General features: G+C 35.9%; 1 protein-coding gene across 6 annotated transcripts in view; it reads right to left on the bottom strand.

Annotated features, from left to right (window-relative positions):
* Positions 1-20,848, bottom strand: part of EXOC6 (exocyst complex component 6) — a gene marked incomplete at its 5' end in the record, with an annotated part of 248,619 nt that overhangs the window by 147,559 nt on the left and 80,212 nt on the right. For all 6 annotated transcript variants that reach the window (XR_014309260.1, XR_014309261.1, XR_014309262.1 and 3 more), the window contains 3 exons: positions 1,724-1,792; positions 4,479-4,631; positions 20,466-20,670. Coding sequence is in view for 3 of the 6 variants with exons in the window: in XM_082721939.1 (XP_082578065.1) it covers positions 1,724-1,792; positions 4,479-4,631; positions 20,466-20,670 (427 nt within the window). The remainder of the gene's footprint in view (positions 1-1,723; positions 1,793-4,478; positions 4,632-20,465; positions 20,671-20,848) is intronic.

The following is a 20,848-nucleotide window of genomic DNA, read 5'->3' as shown; positions in this document are numbered from 1 at the left end:
ATTAAAATGATTCATGAGAAAATATCTATTTAATGCAAAAGAAGACAGTAACAGAGGAATAAAACAAAAAAGACATGATTTATTACAGCAAATAGTAGGCATAAATCTGGCCATATCAGTAATTACATTAAATGCAAAAGAACTAAACACTTCAGTCAAAAGGCAGGAATTGGCAGACTGGATTTTTAAAAATCCATCTATATACTATTCTATAAGATACACACTTTAGATTCAAAAATACAAAGAGGTTGAAAATAAAAGGATGGAAAAACATATGCCAACAGTAACCAAAAGAGAGTTAAGAGTAGCTATACTAATAACACCCAAAATAGTCTTTAAACCAAAAAAATATACAAAGAATGACATTTTTTAATGAAAAAAGGTTAATCCATCCTGAAGATATAACAATTATAAACATATATTCACCTAAAAACAGGGCCTCAAAAATACACTAATGAAAATCTGCAAAACTAAAGGAAGAACAGATAATTGAACAGTTACAGTTGGAGACTTCAACATTACTACTTTCAATAACAGATAGGCAGAAGATCAACAAGGAAACAGAAGACCTGAATAAAAATATTAAATCAACTAGATTTGACAGATGTCTACAGAACACACCACCCAACAATAGCCAGATACACATTCTTCTTCTCAAGTGCACATGAAACATTCTCCAGGATAAACCATGTTAGGCCATAAAACAAATCTCCATAAATTTAAAAGGACTGAAGTCATACAAAATATGATCTCTGACCACAGTAAGATTAAATTTGGAATTAGTAAGAGAAGAACTTTTGGGAAATTCACAAGCATATGGAAATGAAACAACATACTCCTAAACACTTACGGGTTAAAGAATAACAAGAATTTAGAAAATATTTTGAGATGAATGGAAACAAAACACAACATACCAAAACTCATGGAATGCAGCTAAAGCAGTGGTTAGAAGGAAATTTACAGCTGTAAGTGTCTGTATTAAAAAAGAAGAAAGGTCCCAATCAATAGTCTTAACTTTCAACTATGTGAAAGAGGCCAAGACACAAAAGACCACACTTACTATGATTCTATTTAAATGAAATAACCAGAATAGGCAAACCATAAAGAAAGAAAGTAAATGAGTAGTTGCCAGGAACTGGAGGTACGGGAGAATGAGGACTGAGTGTTCATTGTTAAGAGGTTTCCTTCTTGAAAAATGAAATGTTCTGGAATTAGTTTTAACGGTTGCACATCCTCTTAAGTATGCCAAAACCATTGAATTATATACTTTAAAGGGGTAAATTTTTTGGTATATGAATTATATCAAAGTAATATTTTTTAAAAGAATTATTTAATAAAAAATGAATACAATGTAGAAGGAGTAAGCAAATGTAGAAGCAACGTATTTAAAAGCAATTGTGATACAACAGCACAAATGCAAGAAGGATGAAATGGAAGTATACTATTACAATGTTCTTATAGATGAACTGATACATCAATTGAAAGTAGACTATAACTTAAAGAAAAAAGTAAGTGCATTACTCACAGGGGATATTTAAAATAGTTATGTGTGAAGATTTATAGCTTACTGAGCTTATAGTCAGCCTTTAGAAAAGTATACCTAAAACGCATAGATAACTTTTTTATTATACAAATATTTATGTGTATATATACACATATGTGTACATACACACACACACACACACACACACACACACAATATACATAAATAAAAGGTACTCACCAAAACAGAATGAATGTGCAAACATCGGTAAACAGGGGAAAAATCAACCAGATCCTGAACCGTTAAAACCTGAAAAATAAAAACACATTTTTTCATGGCATTCATTGTTTATTATTTCATTATATTTGAGAAATAAAAATTTTTTTCTGATTACCAAAGTAATAGATATTACTTACTCTAAATGCAGTCAATGCACAAGACTACAAAGAAAGAAAATTAACTGTGAGCAGGCTGGCATACATTTTTCTTTTATCATTTTTTCTCCCCCATCTTCATTTTATTTATTTATTTTTCTATTACGTTTAATTAGCCAACAGATAGTACATCATTAGTTTTTTATGTAGTGTTCAACAATTCATTAGTTGCATATAACACCCAATGCTCATCAGGACACGTGCCCTCCTTATAAAACCCCATTTTAAAAATTATCAATTTGGGGTGCCCAGGTGGCATAGTTGGTTAAGTGTCCGACTCTTGATTTCAGCTCAGGTCATGATCTCAAGGTCATGGGATTGAAACCCACAATAGGCTCCACACTGGGCATGGATCCTGCTTAAGATTCTTTCCCTCTCTTTATCCCCCCAACCCCCCCACCACTCACTCTCTAAAAAAAGGAAAAGAGAAAAAAAGATTCTCCCTCTCCCCTTCTTCCCTCAAAAAATTTTTTAAAAATAAAAATTATCAAACTACTAGCTTACTGTTGGATAATATAAGTTAAAGATAACAAGAAGATTCATGGACTTCATGTTATAACATTTATCAACTATAAAAAATTACACTATAAACACAATGCCTCTGTAATTATTTTGGCACTTGTTCAATAGTTCATTCTTTATTTATTTATCATTATTGTTGAGTGTTTTAAATTATAAAGTAATTAAAGGACAGAGACTGTGTACCTCAAACATACTTGGGAAAAGAGAACATAGAGATTCTCCAAATACTGATTAAAAAAGAACAAAAAAGTAAATTTCAAAAACATTTATTAAATTTCCAGAGACTTGGGGTGCCTGGCTGGCTCAGAGGGTTAAGCCTCTGCCTTCAGCTTGGGTCATGGTCTCAGGGTCCTGGGATCGAGCCCCACATTGAACTCTCTGCTCAGCGGGGAGCCTGCTTCCCCCTCTCTCTCTCTGCCTGCCTCTCTGCCTACTTGTGATCTCTCACTCTGTGTCAAATAAATAAATAAAATCTTAAAAAAAATAATAAATTTCCAGAGACTAATCAAGACATACTAATTTCATATTAAGAAGACATTAGGGCGCCTGGGTGGCTCAGTTGGTTGAGCGACTGCCTTCGGCTCAGGTCATGATCCTGAAGTTCCAGGATCAAGTCCCACATCGGGCTCCCTGCTTGGCAAGGAGTCTGCTTCTCCCACTGACTTCTCTCCTTTCATTCTCTCTCTCTCTCTCTCTCTCTCAAATAAATAAATAAAATTAAAAAAAAAAAAAAGGAAGACATTAAGCTAAGGCAGATCATTTGTCTGTATCCTATGCAATATCAGACATCCACTGCATATGCACACATATACACGTGTATAACTATATATATATATGCACAATCATATATACACATATATAGTGTATATAAATATATATATACATATCTATACATATATATAAACATACACATGTGTGTGTACATACACACACACACATATACACATAGTTTCACTCATCCTTGGTCATATAGTAGAAAAATACATACTGAACTCTCAGTTGTTCTCCAATCATAGAGGTGGCCATAGACACATATTCATATGGTTTCTTTTATCAGTTAATTAAAAGTTCATACTGAGCCCCAACTAAGTCCTCAGAAAAATAATTCAAACTCTCACCGAAAAGGCAAAACTTATAAAACTTATAGGCTCTTATTAACTATATTCAAAAAAATTCAAAGGAAAAGCCAAAAAGTAGGTTCGACTGAAGACTGTATAGAAAGTAAAAGCAGGGGCGCCTGGGTGGCTCAGTGGGTTAAGCCGCTGCCTTCGGCTCAGGTCATGATCTCAGGGTCCTGGGATCGAGTCCCGCATCGGGCTCTCTGCTCAGCTGGGGCCTGCTTCCTTCCCTTCCCCTCTCTCTGCCTGCCTCTCTACCTACTGTGATCTCTCTCTGTCAAATAAATAAATAAAATCTTTAAAAAAAAAAAAAAAAAAAGAAAGTAAAAGCAGCAAATAAAATTAGGAGTAAGTTCAGATAAAGAAGATGGAAAAAAGTGAACACTTAATAATTTAATTAATTAATTAATTAATTTCGAGTTTCCTAGAGTTAAGATTTTTTTAAGAATTAAAAAGCTTTAATCTACTAGAACCATTTTGCAGTATCTCAGCACCAATTGGGGAAAACAAGGTAGACTTTCTAGAATTAGCCTAAACAGCAAGGTCAAGCCACCATGAAATTAAATCAAACTGCTAAATAAATAAATAAAATGAGTGATCATTACAAAAACTCACTGCATTTGTAATTTTACTGCTTATTATGGCACAACACCTAGGTTTAGTTATCTATGGCTTATAAATATAATCTAGAATATATCCTATTCATCTGTCAACTATGCAGTCTAATATTTCAGATGACACATTATTCTAATAGCTCATTACAAACTGATCTACAAAATTCAGTGTTCACATGGAAAGACTGAGAGTCATATAGACATACATTACAACTCAAAAGAAAAAAATTCTTGAAAAAAAAGAAGGGAAGAAGAAAAAGAAGGAGGGAGAGTAGGAGGGGAAAAGGAAGGAAGGAACTTTAATCACCTCCTCTTCATTCTCATCCTCTTCTTCAAATCCACATTTCAATTCAACTTCATTCCTTTCTTCTGGAATTCTATCATTTATGTACACATTCTTCCCAAATCTTATATTATTTTGCTTCTGCAGAACAACACTGAAGGTTTTCTGCTGTTGTGCCTATTTTGGAAAAAGAAAAATCTGATTATTATAAGATTTATTATGGTCAAAACTGGTTCAAGAATTTCATATTTTCCTGTATTTTTTAGTGGCTTTGCCAGGGTTTATCAAAATTATTTGAAAAGACTAAGAACGAACTTTTAGCTTTTTGATCCTCCTTAATGTATTTTGTTTTCTATTATACTGATTTCTACTCTTGATTATTTTCTTCCATTATCTTTTTTTAAATTTTATTTTACTGTGGTAAGAACACTTAATTAACATGAGATATAGTCTCATGTTTTTAAGTGTCTATAATTATTACATAATTAACATATACTAATATTGTATTAATAATATATCATTGCTGACTACAGGTACAATGTTGCACAGCAGTACTCTAGAGCTTATTCATCTTGTTTAACTGAAACTTTATGCCTGTTGATTTGTAATTCCCCCTTCTCCAGTTCCTAGCAACCACTACCCCATTCTTTGAGTCTATAAATTTTCCTATTTTAAATACCTCAAAATTTCCTTTTTAAGGACTGAATAGTATACCATATACCACTATACATGTATACTGCATTTTCTTAATCCATTCATCTGTCAGTGGACATCTGAATTGTTTCCCTACCTTGGATGTTTTGAACAATGATGCGTGAGCATGGGAGTGCTAATCTTTCTGAAGATTCTAAGTGCAATTCTTTTGGATAAACACCCAGAAGTAGGGTTTCTGGATCATACTTATTTTAACTTTTTGAGGAACCTCCTAAAAATGGCAGCCACACTATTTTGCATTCCCTCAACAGTATGCAAGTTTCCAATTTCTCCACACACTTGCCAACAATGTCTTTTATTTGTTTGATTACAGCAATCATGAGAGGTGGAAGGTGATATATATCACTGTGATTCTGATTTGTATTTCCCTAATGGTTACTGATACTGAGCATTTATTCATATACTTGCTGGGAATTTGTGTATCTTCTTTGGAGAAATGTATATTCAACTCCCTTGTTGATTTTCAAAGTGGGTGATTAAGGGTTGTTTTTGCTATTGAGTTGTATGTTTCCTTACATATTGTGGAAATTAATCCCTTATCAGACAAATAGCATGCAACTATTTCCTTCAATTCTGGAACTGTCTTTTCATACTGCTGATTGCTTCCTTTTGCTAAAAAGCGGGAACTTTTTAGTTTGGTGTAAACCCACTTGTTTAGTTTCTGTTACCTGTGCTGTTTGTGTCATATCCTTCTACTTTGAGTTTACTTTGTACTTTTTCTCTAACTCCTTCAGATGGATACTTGCATTATTGATTTCAGTTGTTCTTTCCTAAGTCATAATTTAAGGCTATAAATTTCCCTTAAAAACAACTTTTGCTGCATCTTACAAGTTTTGATATGTCCTACTTTCATTACACTTCAAAATATTTTCTGGTTTTAGGGCATCTGGGTGGCTCAGTTGGTTAAGCATCTGCCTTTGGCTCAGGTTGTGATCCCAGGATTCTGCAATCGAGCCCTGCATCAGGTTCCCTGCTCCCGGAGACCTGCTTCTCTCTCCCACTCCCTCTTCTTGTGTTCCCTTTCTTGCTGTGTCTGTGTCAAATAAATCAATTTTAAGAATCTAAAAAAAGAAAAAGACATTTCTGGTTTCAACTGAGTTTCCTCTTTAACCTACGGGTTATTGAGAATTTTATTTCTTAATTTCCAAACATACAGGGATTTTTTCTACTCATCTATTTATTACTCATCTCTGGAATAATTCCAGTATGGTTAGAGAATATACTCTGTCTGTATCATTTAAATCCTTTGAATTTACTGACATTTGTTCCATGGACCAGAATGTAATCAATTTTGGTAAATGTTCTTTTAAAAATGTATATTCTCAAATGGGATACAGTGTTAAATATGTCATTAGGTCAGGATTATTAATCATATTATTTGAAAGGACTACTTCTTTATTAAATTTGTCAATTGTTTCTAGCAGTTATTGAAAGAAGTGTATTAAAATCCCCCATTATGATTGCCAAATTGTCTATTTCTTTTAATTCTGACAATTTTTGCTTTATATATTTTAAGACCATTTTTATGGAAACAAATTTAGAATTATTTATTTTCCTGATGAGCTGAATCTCTTATCACTATGAAATGCTCCTCTTTCTTCTCTACTAGTAATTCTGTCTTAAAGCCTGCTTTGATATTAATATACATACATCAGCTTTATTTTCATTGATGTTTGCATGATGTATCTATTCTTTTCTTTTTTTTCCCCCTTAGGATCTTATTTATTTATTTGACAGAGAGAGAGATCACAAGTAGGTAGAGAGGCAGGCGCGGGGGAGGGCAGGCTCCCCACCGAGCAGAGAGCCCAACACGGAGCTCAATCCCAGGACCCTGAGATCATGACCCAAGCCGAAGGCAGAGGCTTAAACCACTGAGCCACCCAGGTGCCCCGATGTACCTTTTCTATCCTTTTGCTTTCAACCTCTCTATATATTTATATGTAAGGTATGTCTCCGGTAAGCAGAATAATTTAGTAGAGATTTTCATACCCGTTATCAGTTCCCCTCCTAACTTATATATGATTGTTCTTTTGCACTGTTAATTCTATAAATATGTAAACCCCATAAGACATTTTTGTTTTATACAGCCAACATAATATATGCAATTTTACCCAAAATAGTTGCTCTTTCTGTTCATTTGCTACATCTCCGGGTTTCTAACTGGGATAATTTTCTTACTGTCTGAAAATAATATTTCCTTTATGTAGGTCTACTAGAAATAAATCCTCTAGGTTTTTATCTGAAAAATACCTTCATTTCACCTTCCTTTCTTTTTTGTTTTATAAGTAAACCCTACCCACAACATGAGGCTCAGAATCACAACTGCAAGAACAAGAGTCACATGTTCTACCAACTGAGCCAGCCAGGCACTCCAACTTCATCTCCATTTCTAAAAGAAATTTTTGGTGGGTAAACAATTCTAGGTTGACAGATATGGTTTATCAGCACTTTAGATATTAGCTCACTGTCTTTTGGCTTTCATTAATTCTGCTGACAAGTCAGTAAAGATTAATATCATTATTACTCTTTTGAAGGCAATAAATTTTTCCCTCTGGTTGCTTTTAAGATTTTTCTTCCTTTACATCTCTAACAAGTTACTATTTTTTTTTTAAGATTTTATTTATTTATTTGACAGACAGAGATCACAAGTAGGCAGGGAGGCAAGCAGAGACAGGAGGAAGCAGGCTACCCAGTGAGTAGAGAGCCTGATGCGGGGCTCGATGCCAGGACCCTACGATCATGACTTGAGCCGAAGGCAGAGGCTTAACCCACTGAGCCACCCAGGCACCCACAAGTTAATATTATATGCCTAAGTATGGGATTTTTGTATTCCTCTTGCTTAGAATTCACAGCATTTTTCAATCCATGGCTTCAAGGTCTGCTATATTATTTATGTCCATCACTCTTTCTTCTCCTTTCTGGACTATGATTACACATACGTTAAGTCTTCCCATCTTATATGTCTTTAAACTCTTTACTTTCCATCCTTTTGTCTCTCTGAGCCTCAATTTGGGTATTTTCCTTGGATGTAACTTCTGGTTCATTAATTCTCTCTTCAGCTGTGTCTAATATGCCAACTACACACTGAGTTCTTAATTTGCAATGTATTTTCAGTTCTAGAACTCAGAAACGGTTTACTTTATGGTTTTCAATGATCTGCCGAAATCCTCAATCTTGTCTTACAATTCCTTGACTATGCTAATTTTAAAGTCCATATCTAATAATTCCATTGCTTAGACTTTGTTTCCCATGCTAGAGTTAGCTTTATATCAATTACCAAAAAGTATACTCTTCTTCATTTCAGTGAGTTAAGTCAATAACGATCCAATTATTTTAATAACCTTTGACTTGGAATATTGTCAGTCTTAAAAAAAAAAAAAAAAAAAGTACCACTGATTCTTTTTTGAGTGAAAAACCAGCTACATAAAATTAAAAATACCAGAAATATAAAAAGGTACGATACATGCATAAATGTACATAAAACATCCTGCCTTAACTTCAATTGATTATCAGTAACAAAAAAAAAATGTTTAATTTTCTGAAGTCCTGAAGTTACATGGGACCATTTATTTCCTGGGTTGGCATATGTGTGTGTTGGTGGGAGGGACTGGTTCACTCTTCGGCCAAAATCTATGAAATGTCCACTAACCTCACAGAAGGAACTATACTATCAAGGAACTATACTATTGTATAGATACTATAGTATCCAAACTAACTTAGTCAGTGGTTTTCTGTTTTCAGAGTATAAATCTTTTTTTTTTATTGAAGATTTTATTTATTTATTTGACAGAGATCACAAGTAGGCAGAGAGGCAGGTAGAGAAAGAGGAGGGGGGAAGCAGGCTCCCAGCTGAGCAGAGAGCCCGATGCAGGGCTCGATCTCAGGACCCTGAGATCATGACTTGAGCTGAAGGCAGAGGCTTTAACCCACTGAGCCACCCAGGCACACCATAAATCATTTTTTAAAAGCACTGCTTCCAAACTGTTATGTACAAAACTAACATTTCACACAATATCTACAAGTATTTCTTTTTTTTTCTTAAGATTTTATTGATTTATTTGACAGAGAGAGACAAAGTAAGAGGGGGAACACAAGAAGGAGGGTGAGAGAGGGAGAAGTAGCTTCCTGCTGAGTGGAGAGCCCAATGATGAACTCAATCCCAAGACCCTGGGATCATGACCTGAGCTGAAAGCAGATGCTTAATGAATGCAGCACCCAGGCACCCCTCCAGAAGTATTTCTTGAAAAAAGGTTCTATGCCCAAATTAGTTAAATAAACATTCTACATTGTATCCCCTTTCTAAGTTTATAATTAATAACTAAAGAAATATACTTAACTTTAACCCAGATTTCCAAAACTTCTTTGACCATTTAGTCTCCTGTCTTCCCCTAAAGGATATTACTAAAATGTGTGCCAGAAAATATAATATGGAAAATATGAGCTAAGACTATGAATTTTAGGTATTTAATTGGTTTTAAACATCAGACTATCCATAGTACATTCACCTCTCACAAGAAAAAGGGGGAAAAAAACACTACAAGTACAAGTCTGTTTTTTACTTTAAAAAATTCTCCCTGGAAAAGCTAAGACTCAGCTCTAAGAGCCTTCAAAAAAAATAAATTTTTGTGCCAGTCATTTTAGGCACAGTATTAGATCCCAGAAGGTAAAAAAATAAATAGGATATACTCCCTCACTTAAAATACTCACTGTCTAGGGGCAACCTGGGGGCTCAGTTGGTTAAGTATCTGTCTTCTGCTAAGGTCATGATCTTGGGGTCCTGGGACAGAGCCTAGCATCAGGCTCCCTACTTGGCGGGAAATCTACTTCTCCCTCTCCCTCTGTCCCTTTCCCCTGCTCACACACGCACGTGCACACTCTCTCTCAAATAAAAAAATTTTTTAAAAAACTGTCTAGTTAAGGACACAAAATAAAAATTATAATACAGTGTGACAAGTATAAGGGATGTATACACCAAGGAGGAAGTGACCCTCTTTTGCTGACAGGAGTGAGACAGAGGAAGACAGATTCCACAGACAAGGTGAAGCTTAAGCCAACTTTTGGGGAAAAAGAAATTCTTCAGACATGAAATATGGAAGAGTGGAAAGTATTCTAGGTAGAAGAAACAAATTGTGTATTAAAAATTTGTAAGAGGTCCAACATTGTTATATCGTAAGAAAAAGGAGTATCTGGAGATGAGGCTTTTGTTTCATACTGAAGAATTTAGAATTAGGTAAAAGGTCAATGGGAATCACTGAAGAGAAAGCAGTCATACTTGCATTTTAGAATAATAAGCAGAGAAAAGACTAGAGATTAGGAGAATAATTAATTTGATATGACAACAGTCCAGATATATAGAAAGGAGGATACAGAATCTACAGATATTGAGAAGCAGAATTGATAGTTACTAAGTAGGACTTAGAAAAAAAATGCAAAAAGAATATAAATATTCCTGAAAAGCCTAAAGAACTCCCCAGTTTCTGGCTTATGAAAGTAGGAGGAATTACTTTGTGACATAAGAAATAAAGGAAAAATAGATTTTGTAAGAAGAGAGTGAGTTTACTTTTAGAAATGCTAGGTTTGATGTACCTACAGGATATTCAAGAGAATATATAACAAGTAAATCCACAAATGGGACATGAGTTAATGGAATTAAGTCATGCTTAGGGAAACTTTCTGTGATGAAAGTTGTTTAAATTGCAGACGTAGGGAGCTCAACTCTTTTTACAAGAAAATAATGGTAGTATACTAGAAAGAGTCTACTCCCTTTCAGCAGGAAATTCTTATAAACCTCAAATCCCAGGACCCATGACCTGGTGGACTGCTAGGAGGAAAGTCCAAAACTGGTCTATGAAAAACAAGTCAGAGAAGATAAGTTTAACAATGAGACATAGATTGTATAATAGAACATGAACTTTAAACTACCAATTACATCCTTGTGCTTAAACAAACAAACAAACAAACAAACCTTACCAAGCGATTGCATTCTTTATCTTCATGGCATTCCTTGCCTAGGTTTAGGAGAAAAAGTACTGAAAACACTATGATGCTAAAGACAAGAATATAATGTTGCAGAACTCTCTAGTGCAGAAAACACTCAATAATCAGAGGCAATCAGTCAGAAAGATTTAGTATCCCGAGAAGATATGGGAGGTGCTACAAAAACAATCAGAGGCCCCCCTGATTCTCATTTTATTATAAAATGCATCAGTCCTATTAGTATCTTTAAGTGTCAACAATGGAGGAGAAAGATGATTACTTCAGAGAAAGGCTATCAAATCCCGCACATCATTCTACCTTAACAGTAAGGTAATATCCACTCTTTTTGTTCTACTTTCCTAGGGCTTTCCTAACCTATGTAGTTTCTGGGATAATGATAGTCTCTAGATTCAGAATCTCTGGATTCTTCTGAACTCTGGCTTCAAATTTTATTCTCTTACACTCCGCTTAGTCTTTATCTTTTCTAGCTTACTAATCTGAAATTCTAACTCTATCCTGCTGGCCAACACTTCTACCATTTCTTTTCCACTGCTCCTGCCCACAACTAACCATCTTTCCATCATTCCAATGATACGAAAAATGGCTTCCAAAGAAAAGACACGAAACAAATTCAGCTTAGGCTCTCTGTGGTAGCTTCTGTTTATTTACAGTAAAGAAGTATATTGTTTTATCAACCAAATATTTAATCTGAACAAAAGATACTATCAGGGGCCTCTGGATAGCTCAGTCAGTTAAGCGTCTGCCTTCAATTCAGGTCATGATCTCAGGATCCTGAGAACAAGCCCCATGTTGGTCTCCCTGCTCCTGAAGGAGTTTACTTCTCCATCTCCCTCTGCCTCTCCCCTGCTTGTGTGCTCTCTCTTGCTATCTCTGTCACTATCTGTCTCTCTCTTTCTCAAGTAAATTAATAAAATCTTATAAAAAAAGAAAGATACTATCAAAAATAATTTGAAGATTGAATTTCCTACAGTCCATAAGCAACAGCTAACAGGAAATTCTTTAAAAATAAGCAACTTTTTAGGAAGGTCAAGATGGCAAAGAAGTAGCAGGCTGAGACTACATCAGGTAGTAGATCAGCTAGATAGCTTATCAAACCATTGCAAACACCTACAAATCCAACAGGAGATCAAAGAGAAGAACAGCAATTCAAGAAACAGAAAATCGGGGCGCCTGGGTGGCTCAGTGGGTTAAAGCCTCTGCCTTCAGCTCAGGTCATGATCCCAAGGTCCTGGGATTGAGCCCCACATCAGGCTCTCTGCTCCGCGGGGAGCCTGCTTCCTCCTCTCTCTCTCTGCCTGCCTCTCTGCCTACTTGTGATCTCTGTCAAATGAATGAATGAAATCTTTAAAAAAAAAAATTTTAAAAACAAACAGAAAATTGACCACTTTCTGAAAGGTAGGAGGGGTGGAAAAGTGAATCCAAAACGACATGAAGATAAACCGAGGGCCAGCTCCCGGCAAATGGCAGAGCAACGAATCACAAAATCAGGACTTTTAAAAGTCTGTTCCACTGAGGACATAGCTCCAGAGGCTAAACCAGGGTGAAGGCCACACGGGGCCAGCATGGCCCTAGGTCCCGCAGGATCACAGAAGGATTTGGAGTATCTGAGTGTTGCAGAGCTCGCAGGATTTGACCAGGGAAGCCGGCTACAGAGACAGAGCCGAGAAGTGAGCTCTCAGCTCGGGGTTACCTTGAACCGGCCACAGGCTGGGTGAGCTCAGAGTATGGACAGAGGCCAGGGAGACCGGAGTGATTGGGCTCTTTTCTCTGAGGGCGCACTGAGGAGTGGGGCCCCGAACTCCTCCAGGCCGGAGACTGGGAGGCCGTCATTTTCATTTCAAGCTCTGAAAGCTCTGAAAAGTGAACCAGAGCAGATTACTTACCCCGGCGTCTGGTAAGGGCGGTGCAATTCAGCCTCGGGCAAAGACTCTTGAGAATCACTATAACAAGCCCCTCCCCCAGAAGATCAACAAGAAATCCAGCCAAGACAAAGTTCACCTACCAAGGAGAGCAGCAGAATTCCAGTGGAGGAGAAAGCAAAGCACAGAACTCATGGCTTTCTTCCCATGAATCTTTAGTCTTGTGTAAATTTAATTTTTTTTTAATTTTATTATTTTTTTCTTCTCCTAAATTTTTTTTAACTTTTACCCTTTTCTTTTTGAACTTCTTTAACTAGTTTATCTAATACATATATTTTTTTTCTTTTTTATATTTTTTCTTTGTTTTCTTCTTTTAATTTTTATTTTAATTTTTATTTTTTATGAACTTTCTAGCTCCCCCTTTTTTTTTGGCGTCTCTTCTGATTTGGTTAAAGCGCATTTTCTTGAAGTCTTTGCCACCCTTTCAGTATTTTATTTGCTCCTTCATATACTCTTATTTGGACAAAATGACAAGGTGGAAAAACTCACCACAAAAAAAACAATAAGAGGCAGTACCGAAGGCTAGGCACCTAATCAATACAGACATTGGTAATATGTCAGATATAGAGTTTAGAATGACGATTCTCAAGGTTCTAGCCGGGCTCGAAAAAGGCATGGAAGATATTAGAGAAACCCTCTTTGGAGAGATAAAAACCCTTTCTGGAGAAATAAATGAACTAAAATCCAACCAAATTGAAATCAAAAAAGCTATTAATGAGGTGCACTCAAAAATTGAGGCTCTCACTGCTAGGATAAATGAGGCAGAAGAAAGAATTAGTGATACAGAAGATCAAATAACAGAGAATAAAGAAGCTGAGCAAAAGAGGTATAAACAGCTACTGGACCATGAGGGGAGAATTCAAGAGATAAGTGATACCATAAGACGAAACATTAGAATAACTAGGATTCCAGAAGAAGAAGAAAGAGAAAGGGGAGCAGAAGGTATATTGGAGAGAATTATTGTAGAGAATTTCCCTAATATGGAAAAGAGAACAAGCATCAAAATCCAGGAGGTGCAGAGAACCCCCCTTCAAAATCAACAAGAATAGGTCCACACCCTATCACCTAATAGTAAAATTTACAAGTCTTAGCAACAAAGAGAAAATCCTGAAAGCAGCCCAGGAAAAGAAGTCTGTAACATACAATGGTAAAAATATTAGATTGATAGCAGACTTATCCACAGAGACCTGGCAGGCCAGAAAGAACACTAAATGAGAAAAGCATGCAGCCAAGAATACTATATCCAGCTAGGCTATCATTGAAAATAGAAGGAGAGATAAAAAGCTTCCAGGACAAACAAAATCTGAAAGAATTTGCAAACACCAAACCAGCTCTACAGGAAATATTGAAAGGGGTCCTCTAAGCAAAGAGAGAGCCTAAAAGTAGTAGATCAGAAAGGAACAGAGACAATATGCAGTAACAGTCACCTTACAGGCAATACAATGGCACTAAATTCATATCTCTCAATAGTTACCCTGAATGTTAATGGGCTAAATGCCCCCAATCAAAAGACACAGGGTATCAGAATGGATAAAAAAAAAAAAAAATCAATAAGTTGCCTACAAGAAACTCATTTTAGACCCGAAGACACCTCCCGATTTAAAGTGAAGGGGTGGAAAAGAATTTACCATGCTAATGGACATCAGAAGAGAGCTGGGGTGGCAATCCTTATATCAGATCAATTAGATTTTTAAGCCAAAGACTATAGTAAGAGATGAGGAAGGACACTATATCATATTCAAAGGGTCTGTCCAACAAGATCTAACAATTTTAAATATCTATGCCCCTAACATGGGAGCAGTCAACTATATAAACCAATTAATAACAAAATCAAAGAAACACATAGGGGACTTTAACACTCCCCTCACTGAAATGGACAGATCATCCAAGCAAAAGATCAACAAGGAAATAAAGGCCTTAAATGACACACTGGACCAGATGGACACCACAGATGTATTCACAACATTTCATCCCAAAACAACAGAACACACATTCTTCTCTAGTGCACATGGAATATTCTACAGAATAGATCACATCCTGGGTCATAAATCAGGTCTCAACTGGTATCAAAAGATTGGGATCATTCCCTGCATATTTTCAGACCACAATGCTCTGAAGCTAGAATTCAACCACAAGAGGAAATTTGGAAAGAACACAAATACATGGAGACTAACAGCATTCTTCTAAAGAATGAATGGGTCAACCAGGAAATTAAAGAAGAATTGAAAAAAAATCATGGAAACACAACGGTTCAAAATCTGTGGTACACAGCAAAGGCAGTCCTGAAAGGAAAATACATAACAGTACAAGCCTTTCTCAAGAAATAAGAAAGGTTTCAAATGCACAACCTAACCCTACACCTAAAGGAGCTGGAGAAAGAACAGGAAAGAAAGCCTAAACCAGCAGGAGAAGAGAAATCATAAAGATCAGAGCAGAAATCAATGAAATAGAAACCAAAAAAACAATAGAACAAATCAACGAAACTAGGAGCTGGTTGATTGATAAACCCCTGGCCAGACTTATCAAAAAGAAAAGAGAAAGGACCCAAATTAATAAAATCATGAATGAAAGAGGAGAGATCACAACCAACACCAAAGAAATACAAACAATTATAAGAACATACTATGAGCAACTCTACAGAAACAAATTTGACAATCTGGAAGAAATGGATGCATTCCTAGAGATATATAAACTACCACTACTGAACCAGGAAGAAATAGAAAACCTGAACAGGCCCATAACGAGTAAGGAGATTGAAACAGTCATCAAAAATCTCCAAACAAAAGCCCAAGGCCAGATGGCTTCCCAGGGGAATTATACCAAACATTTAAAGAAGAACTAATTCCTATTCTCCTGAAACTGTTCCAAAAAATAGAAATGGAAGGAAAACTTCCAAACTCATTTTATGAGGCCAGCATCAACTTGATCCTAAAACCAGACAAGGATCCCATCAAAAAAGAGAGTTACAGACCAATATCCTTAATGAACACAAATGCAAAAATTCTCACCAAAATACTAGCCAATAGGATTCAACAGTACATCAAAAGGATTGCTGACCACGACCAAGTGGGATTTATTCCAGGGCTGCAAGGTTGGTTCAACATCTGCAAATCAATCAATGTGATACAACACATTAATAAAAGAAAGAACAAGAACCATATGATACTCTCAATAGATGCTGAAAAAGCATTTGACAAAGTACAGCATCCCTTCCTGATCAAAACTGTTCAAAGTGTAGGGATAGAGGACACATACCTCAATATTATCAAAGCCATCTATAAAAATCCCTACACAAATATCATTCTCAATGGAAAGAAATTGAAAGCTTTTCCACTAAGGTCAGGTACACGGCAGGGATGTCCATTATCACCAATGTTATTCAACATAGTACTAGAAGTCCTAGCCTCAGCAATCAGACAACAAAAAGAAATTTAAGGCATCCAAATCGGCAAAGAAGTAGTCAAACTATCACTCTTCGCAGATGATATGATATTATTCTATGTGGAAAACCCAAAAGACTTCACTCTAAAACTGTTAGAACTTGTACAGGAATTTAGTAAAGTGTCCAGATATAAAATCAATGCACAGAAATCAGTTACATTTCTCTACACCAACAACAAGACAGAAGAAAGAGAAATTAGGGAGTCAATCCCATGTACAATTGCATCCAAAACCATAAGATACCTAGGAATAAACCTAACCAAAGAGGCTAAGAATCTATACTCCAAAAACTATAAAGTACTCATGAAAGAAATTGAGGAAGACACAAAGAAATGGAAAAATGTTCCATGCTCCTGGATTGGAAGAACAAATATTGTGAAAATGTCTATGCTACCTAAAGCAATCTACACATTTAATGCAATCCCTATCAAAAACCCCACCCATTTTTTCCAAAGAAATGGAACAAATAATCCTAAAATTTATATGGAACCAGAAAAGACCTCAAATAGCCAAAGGAATATTGAAAAAGAAAGTTGGTGGCCTCACAATTCCAGACTTCAAGCTCTATTACAAAGCTGTCATCATCAAGACAGCATGGTACTGGCACAAAAACAGACACATAGATCAATGGAACAGAATAGAGAGCCCAGAAATAGACCCTCAAATCTATGGTCAACTCATCTTCGACAAAGCAGGAAAGAATGTCCAATGGAAAAAAGACAGCCTCTTCAATAAATGGTGTTGGGAAAATTGGACAGCCAGATGCAGAAAAATGAAACTGGACCATTTCCTTACACCACACACAAAAATAGACTCAAAATGGATGAAGGACCTCAATGTGCGAAAGGAATCCGTCAAAATCCTTGAGGAGAACACAGGCAGCAACCTCTTCGACCTCAGCCGCAGCAACATCTTCCTAGGAACATCGCCAAAGGCAAGGGAAGCAAGGACAAAAATGAACTATTGGGATTTCATCAAGATCAAAAGCTTTTGCACAGCAAAGGAAACAGTTAACAAAACCAAAAGACAACTGACAGAATGGGAGAAGATATTTGCAAATGATATATCAGATAAAGGGCCAGTGTCCAAAATCTATAAAGAACTTATCAAACTCAACACCCAAAGAACAAATAATCCAATCAAGAAATGGGCAGAAGACATGAACAGACATTTCTGCAAAGAAGACATCCAGGTGTCCAACAGTCACATGAAAAAGTACTCCACATCACTTGGCATCAGGGAAATACAAATCAGAACCACAATGAGATATCACCTCACACCAGTCAGAATGGCTAAAATCAACAAGTCAGGAAATGACAGATGCTGGCGAGGATGCAGAGAAAGGGGAACCCTCCTACACTGTATGTGGGAATGCAAGCTGGTGAAACAGAATGGAGGTTCCTCAAAAAGTTGAAAATAGAACTACCCTATGACCCAGCAATTGCACTATTGGGTATTTACCCTAAAGATACAAATGTAGTGATCCAAAGGGGCACGTGCACCCGAATGTTTATAGCAGCAATGTCCTCGATAGCCAAATTATGGAAAGATCCTTGATGTCCATCGACAAATGAATGGATCAAGAAGATGTGGTATATATATACAATGGAATACTACGTAGCCATCAAAAGAAATGAAATCTTGCCATTTGTGACGATGTGGATGGGACTAGAGGGTATCATGCTTAGTGAAATAAGTCAATTGGAGAAAGACAACTATCATATGATCTCCCTGATATGAGGAAGTAGAGATGCAATGTTGGGGGTTATGGGGGTAGAAGAATAAATGAAATAAGATGGAATCGGGAGGGAGACAAACCATAAGTAACTCTTAATCTCACAAAACAAACTGAGGGTTGCTGAGGGGAAGGGGGTGGGGTTATGGACAGTGGGGAGGATATGTGCTATACGGAGTGCTGTGAAGTGTGTAAACCTGGCAATTCAGAGACCTGTACCCCTGGGGATAAAAATACATTATATGTTTATAAAAAATATATAAATAAATAAATAAATAAATAAATAATGAGCAACTTTTTAAAAAATTATCATACAAGTCCTACATTATTACATATGGTTTTCATTTATTATTAAAGTGATCCTGATAAAGAATTTTCAAAATCTATATATCTTTAAGGTAAATAATTTACTCCATAAATTTTTAAAATCTATTAAACAAATTTGCAAATTGATACTGTGCAAAGCTGAAAAAATTAACAGAAATATAATGGAGATTATCTGACTTATAGATAATTCTTTAAGAAGTTAAAGTAGGGAGGAAGTTCCTATACTGAATTTTTAAAATTTCCTTGTTGTGACACACTCTGATACACACTCTGATATTTCTTTAATTAGAAGATAAAATACGGGTGCCTGTTGGGTGTCTGCTTTCAGTTCAAGTGACGATCCCAGGGTCCCAGGATGGAGCCTCGTATTGGGCTCCCTGCTTGGCAGGAAGGCTGCTTCTCCCCCTCCCACTCCCCATGCTTGTGTTCCCTCTCTTGCTGTGTCTCTCTCTATCAAATAAATAAATAAAACCTTTTAAAAAATAAAGTAAACTAAAATTTTCTCAGGAAGCCCTGGCCAGAGAAGGAAGAGAAGGTCATGCCTGCAGTACCCTCTGTTGCTTTCTGCTCAGGTCCTACCCTGCCCATCCCCCTCTGCCCACCCTTCCATACCTGAAGCTTCTGTAAAGTAGTTTCTAATACTTTAGAAAAAAAATTGGGGGTTAGAAAGCAGGTTGAGCACTGTTTTATTTCTATAACACTGTGATTATTGGGAGTTTTAAATAACTCAGAAGTTTTAAGTTATAATCATTTTAAAACTTTTTATTACTGAAAATTTCAAATACAGATTAATGTAATCAACCCCCAAGTACTCATCACCTACCTTCAATAATTATTATCTACACATTCTTGTTCATCTATGTACCTTTACCTGCTCACTTCACACACACATACATATACTATACAAACTCCTATTATTTTTTACAACTTTGTAGTCAGATTTATATACACTGAAATGTGCAGATCCTAACTGTACAATTTGGACTAGTAGGATACAGAACATTTATATCTCCTCAGAAAGCCCCTTTGTGTCTCTTCCCAGACGACTGCCCCACCCAGAGGTAACCACTGCTCTGATTTTTTTCACTTTACTTAGTTTCACCTGCTTTAGAACTGCAATATAAATGGAGTAACACAATCTGTGCATTTTTGCGTCCAGCTTCTATAGCTCAGCACAATGCCTGGGAGATTAATATTTGTTGTTATACATATCAGTAATTTCATTCCTTTTTATTGTGAAGTAATATTCCATTGTTTTTATATAGCACAATTTGTATATCCATTTCCTTTTGATGTCCATTTGGGTTGTTTCCAGTTTGGGGTGAGCTGTGAATAAAGCTGGTATGAACATCACAAGGACATGTTTTCTTTATTTCTCATTGGAATTATCTAGTAGAAGAATTCCTGATTCAAAAGGTCGGTAAATTAACTTTATATCTGCCAAATCTTGTCCACTTTTCTTTTTATTATTGACCTGTAGGAGTTAATTCAAAGATAAAACTTTTAAAGAGAGCAATTTAGAACATTAGGATAAAAGGAATCCCATCTGCCTCTGTGGCTGCCATGGTTCAGCTAATTTTATACCAAATTTGACTGCTGGCACAAGTTAACAGAATACCACATTCAGAGGAAGATTCCCAAGAGACAAATAGGCCGGTGAGTCAAGTTAGATTGACCTTACTTAAATATGGAATAGCTGCAAACCAAAAGAAAATGCTGATTAAATCCATTCTAAACAAAGTTCAGGAAAGATAAGAAAAGGATAAAAATAAACAAAAATAAGCAGTTTATGAAACTAAAAACAAGTAAATTCTGGATATATTCTCTAACTTAGACTACTGAATAACATTAAAATAAAATTTTCCTTTTTAATCTCACCTGTTTCATTGCTGTTTCACCTATTTTGTCAGAATGTTTTCGAATGCTTTCCAAAAAGTCTTTGAGATCAGACATGGAGATTTCTTTAATATCCTCACGGAGTTTAGGAAGATTTTCTATCATTAGCTGACAAAACCGGTACTGACTAACTCGGGGAAAAAAAACATTCTCTAATTGTTCCATAGTTTTTAGAGCAGAATAATACCTGTGAAAAGTTAAGAAGAAAACTATAAAAAGTTGTTATATTATTTTCAAGTTAAAATAATTAATTAGTCTAGCACTTCAATCAAAAAGGACACAGTTAAAATAAGTTAATTTACCATTTATTTCTATTTACTAAGCATAATCTAAACCACATGAACAAGTTTACAGGCTGAAAATTC

The sequence above is a fragment of the Mustela nivalis genome (genome assembly GCF_964662115.1).
Source record: "Mustela nivalis genome assembly, chromosome: 2".
In the NCBI taxonomy this organism is placed as follows: Eukaryota; Metazoa; Chordata; class Mammalia; order Carnivora; family Mustelidae; genus Mustela; species Mustela nivalis.
The sequence above is the reverse complement of the archived record's forward strand: the minus strand, read 5'-3'. Positions and strand labels throughout refer to the sequence as shown.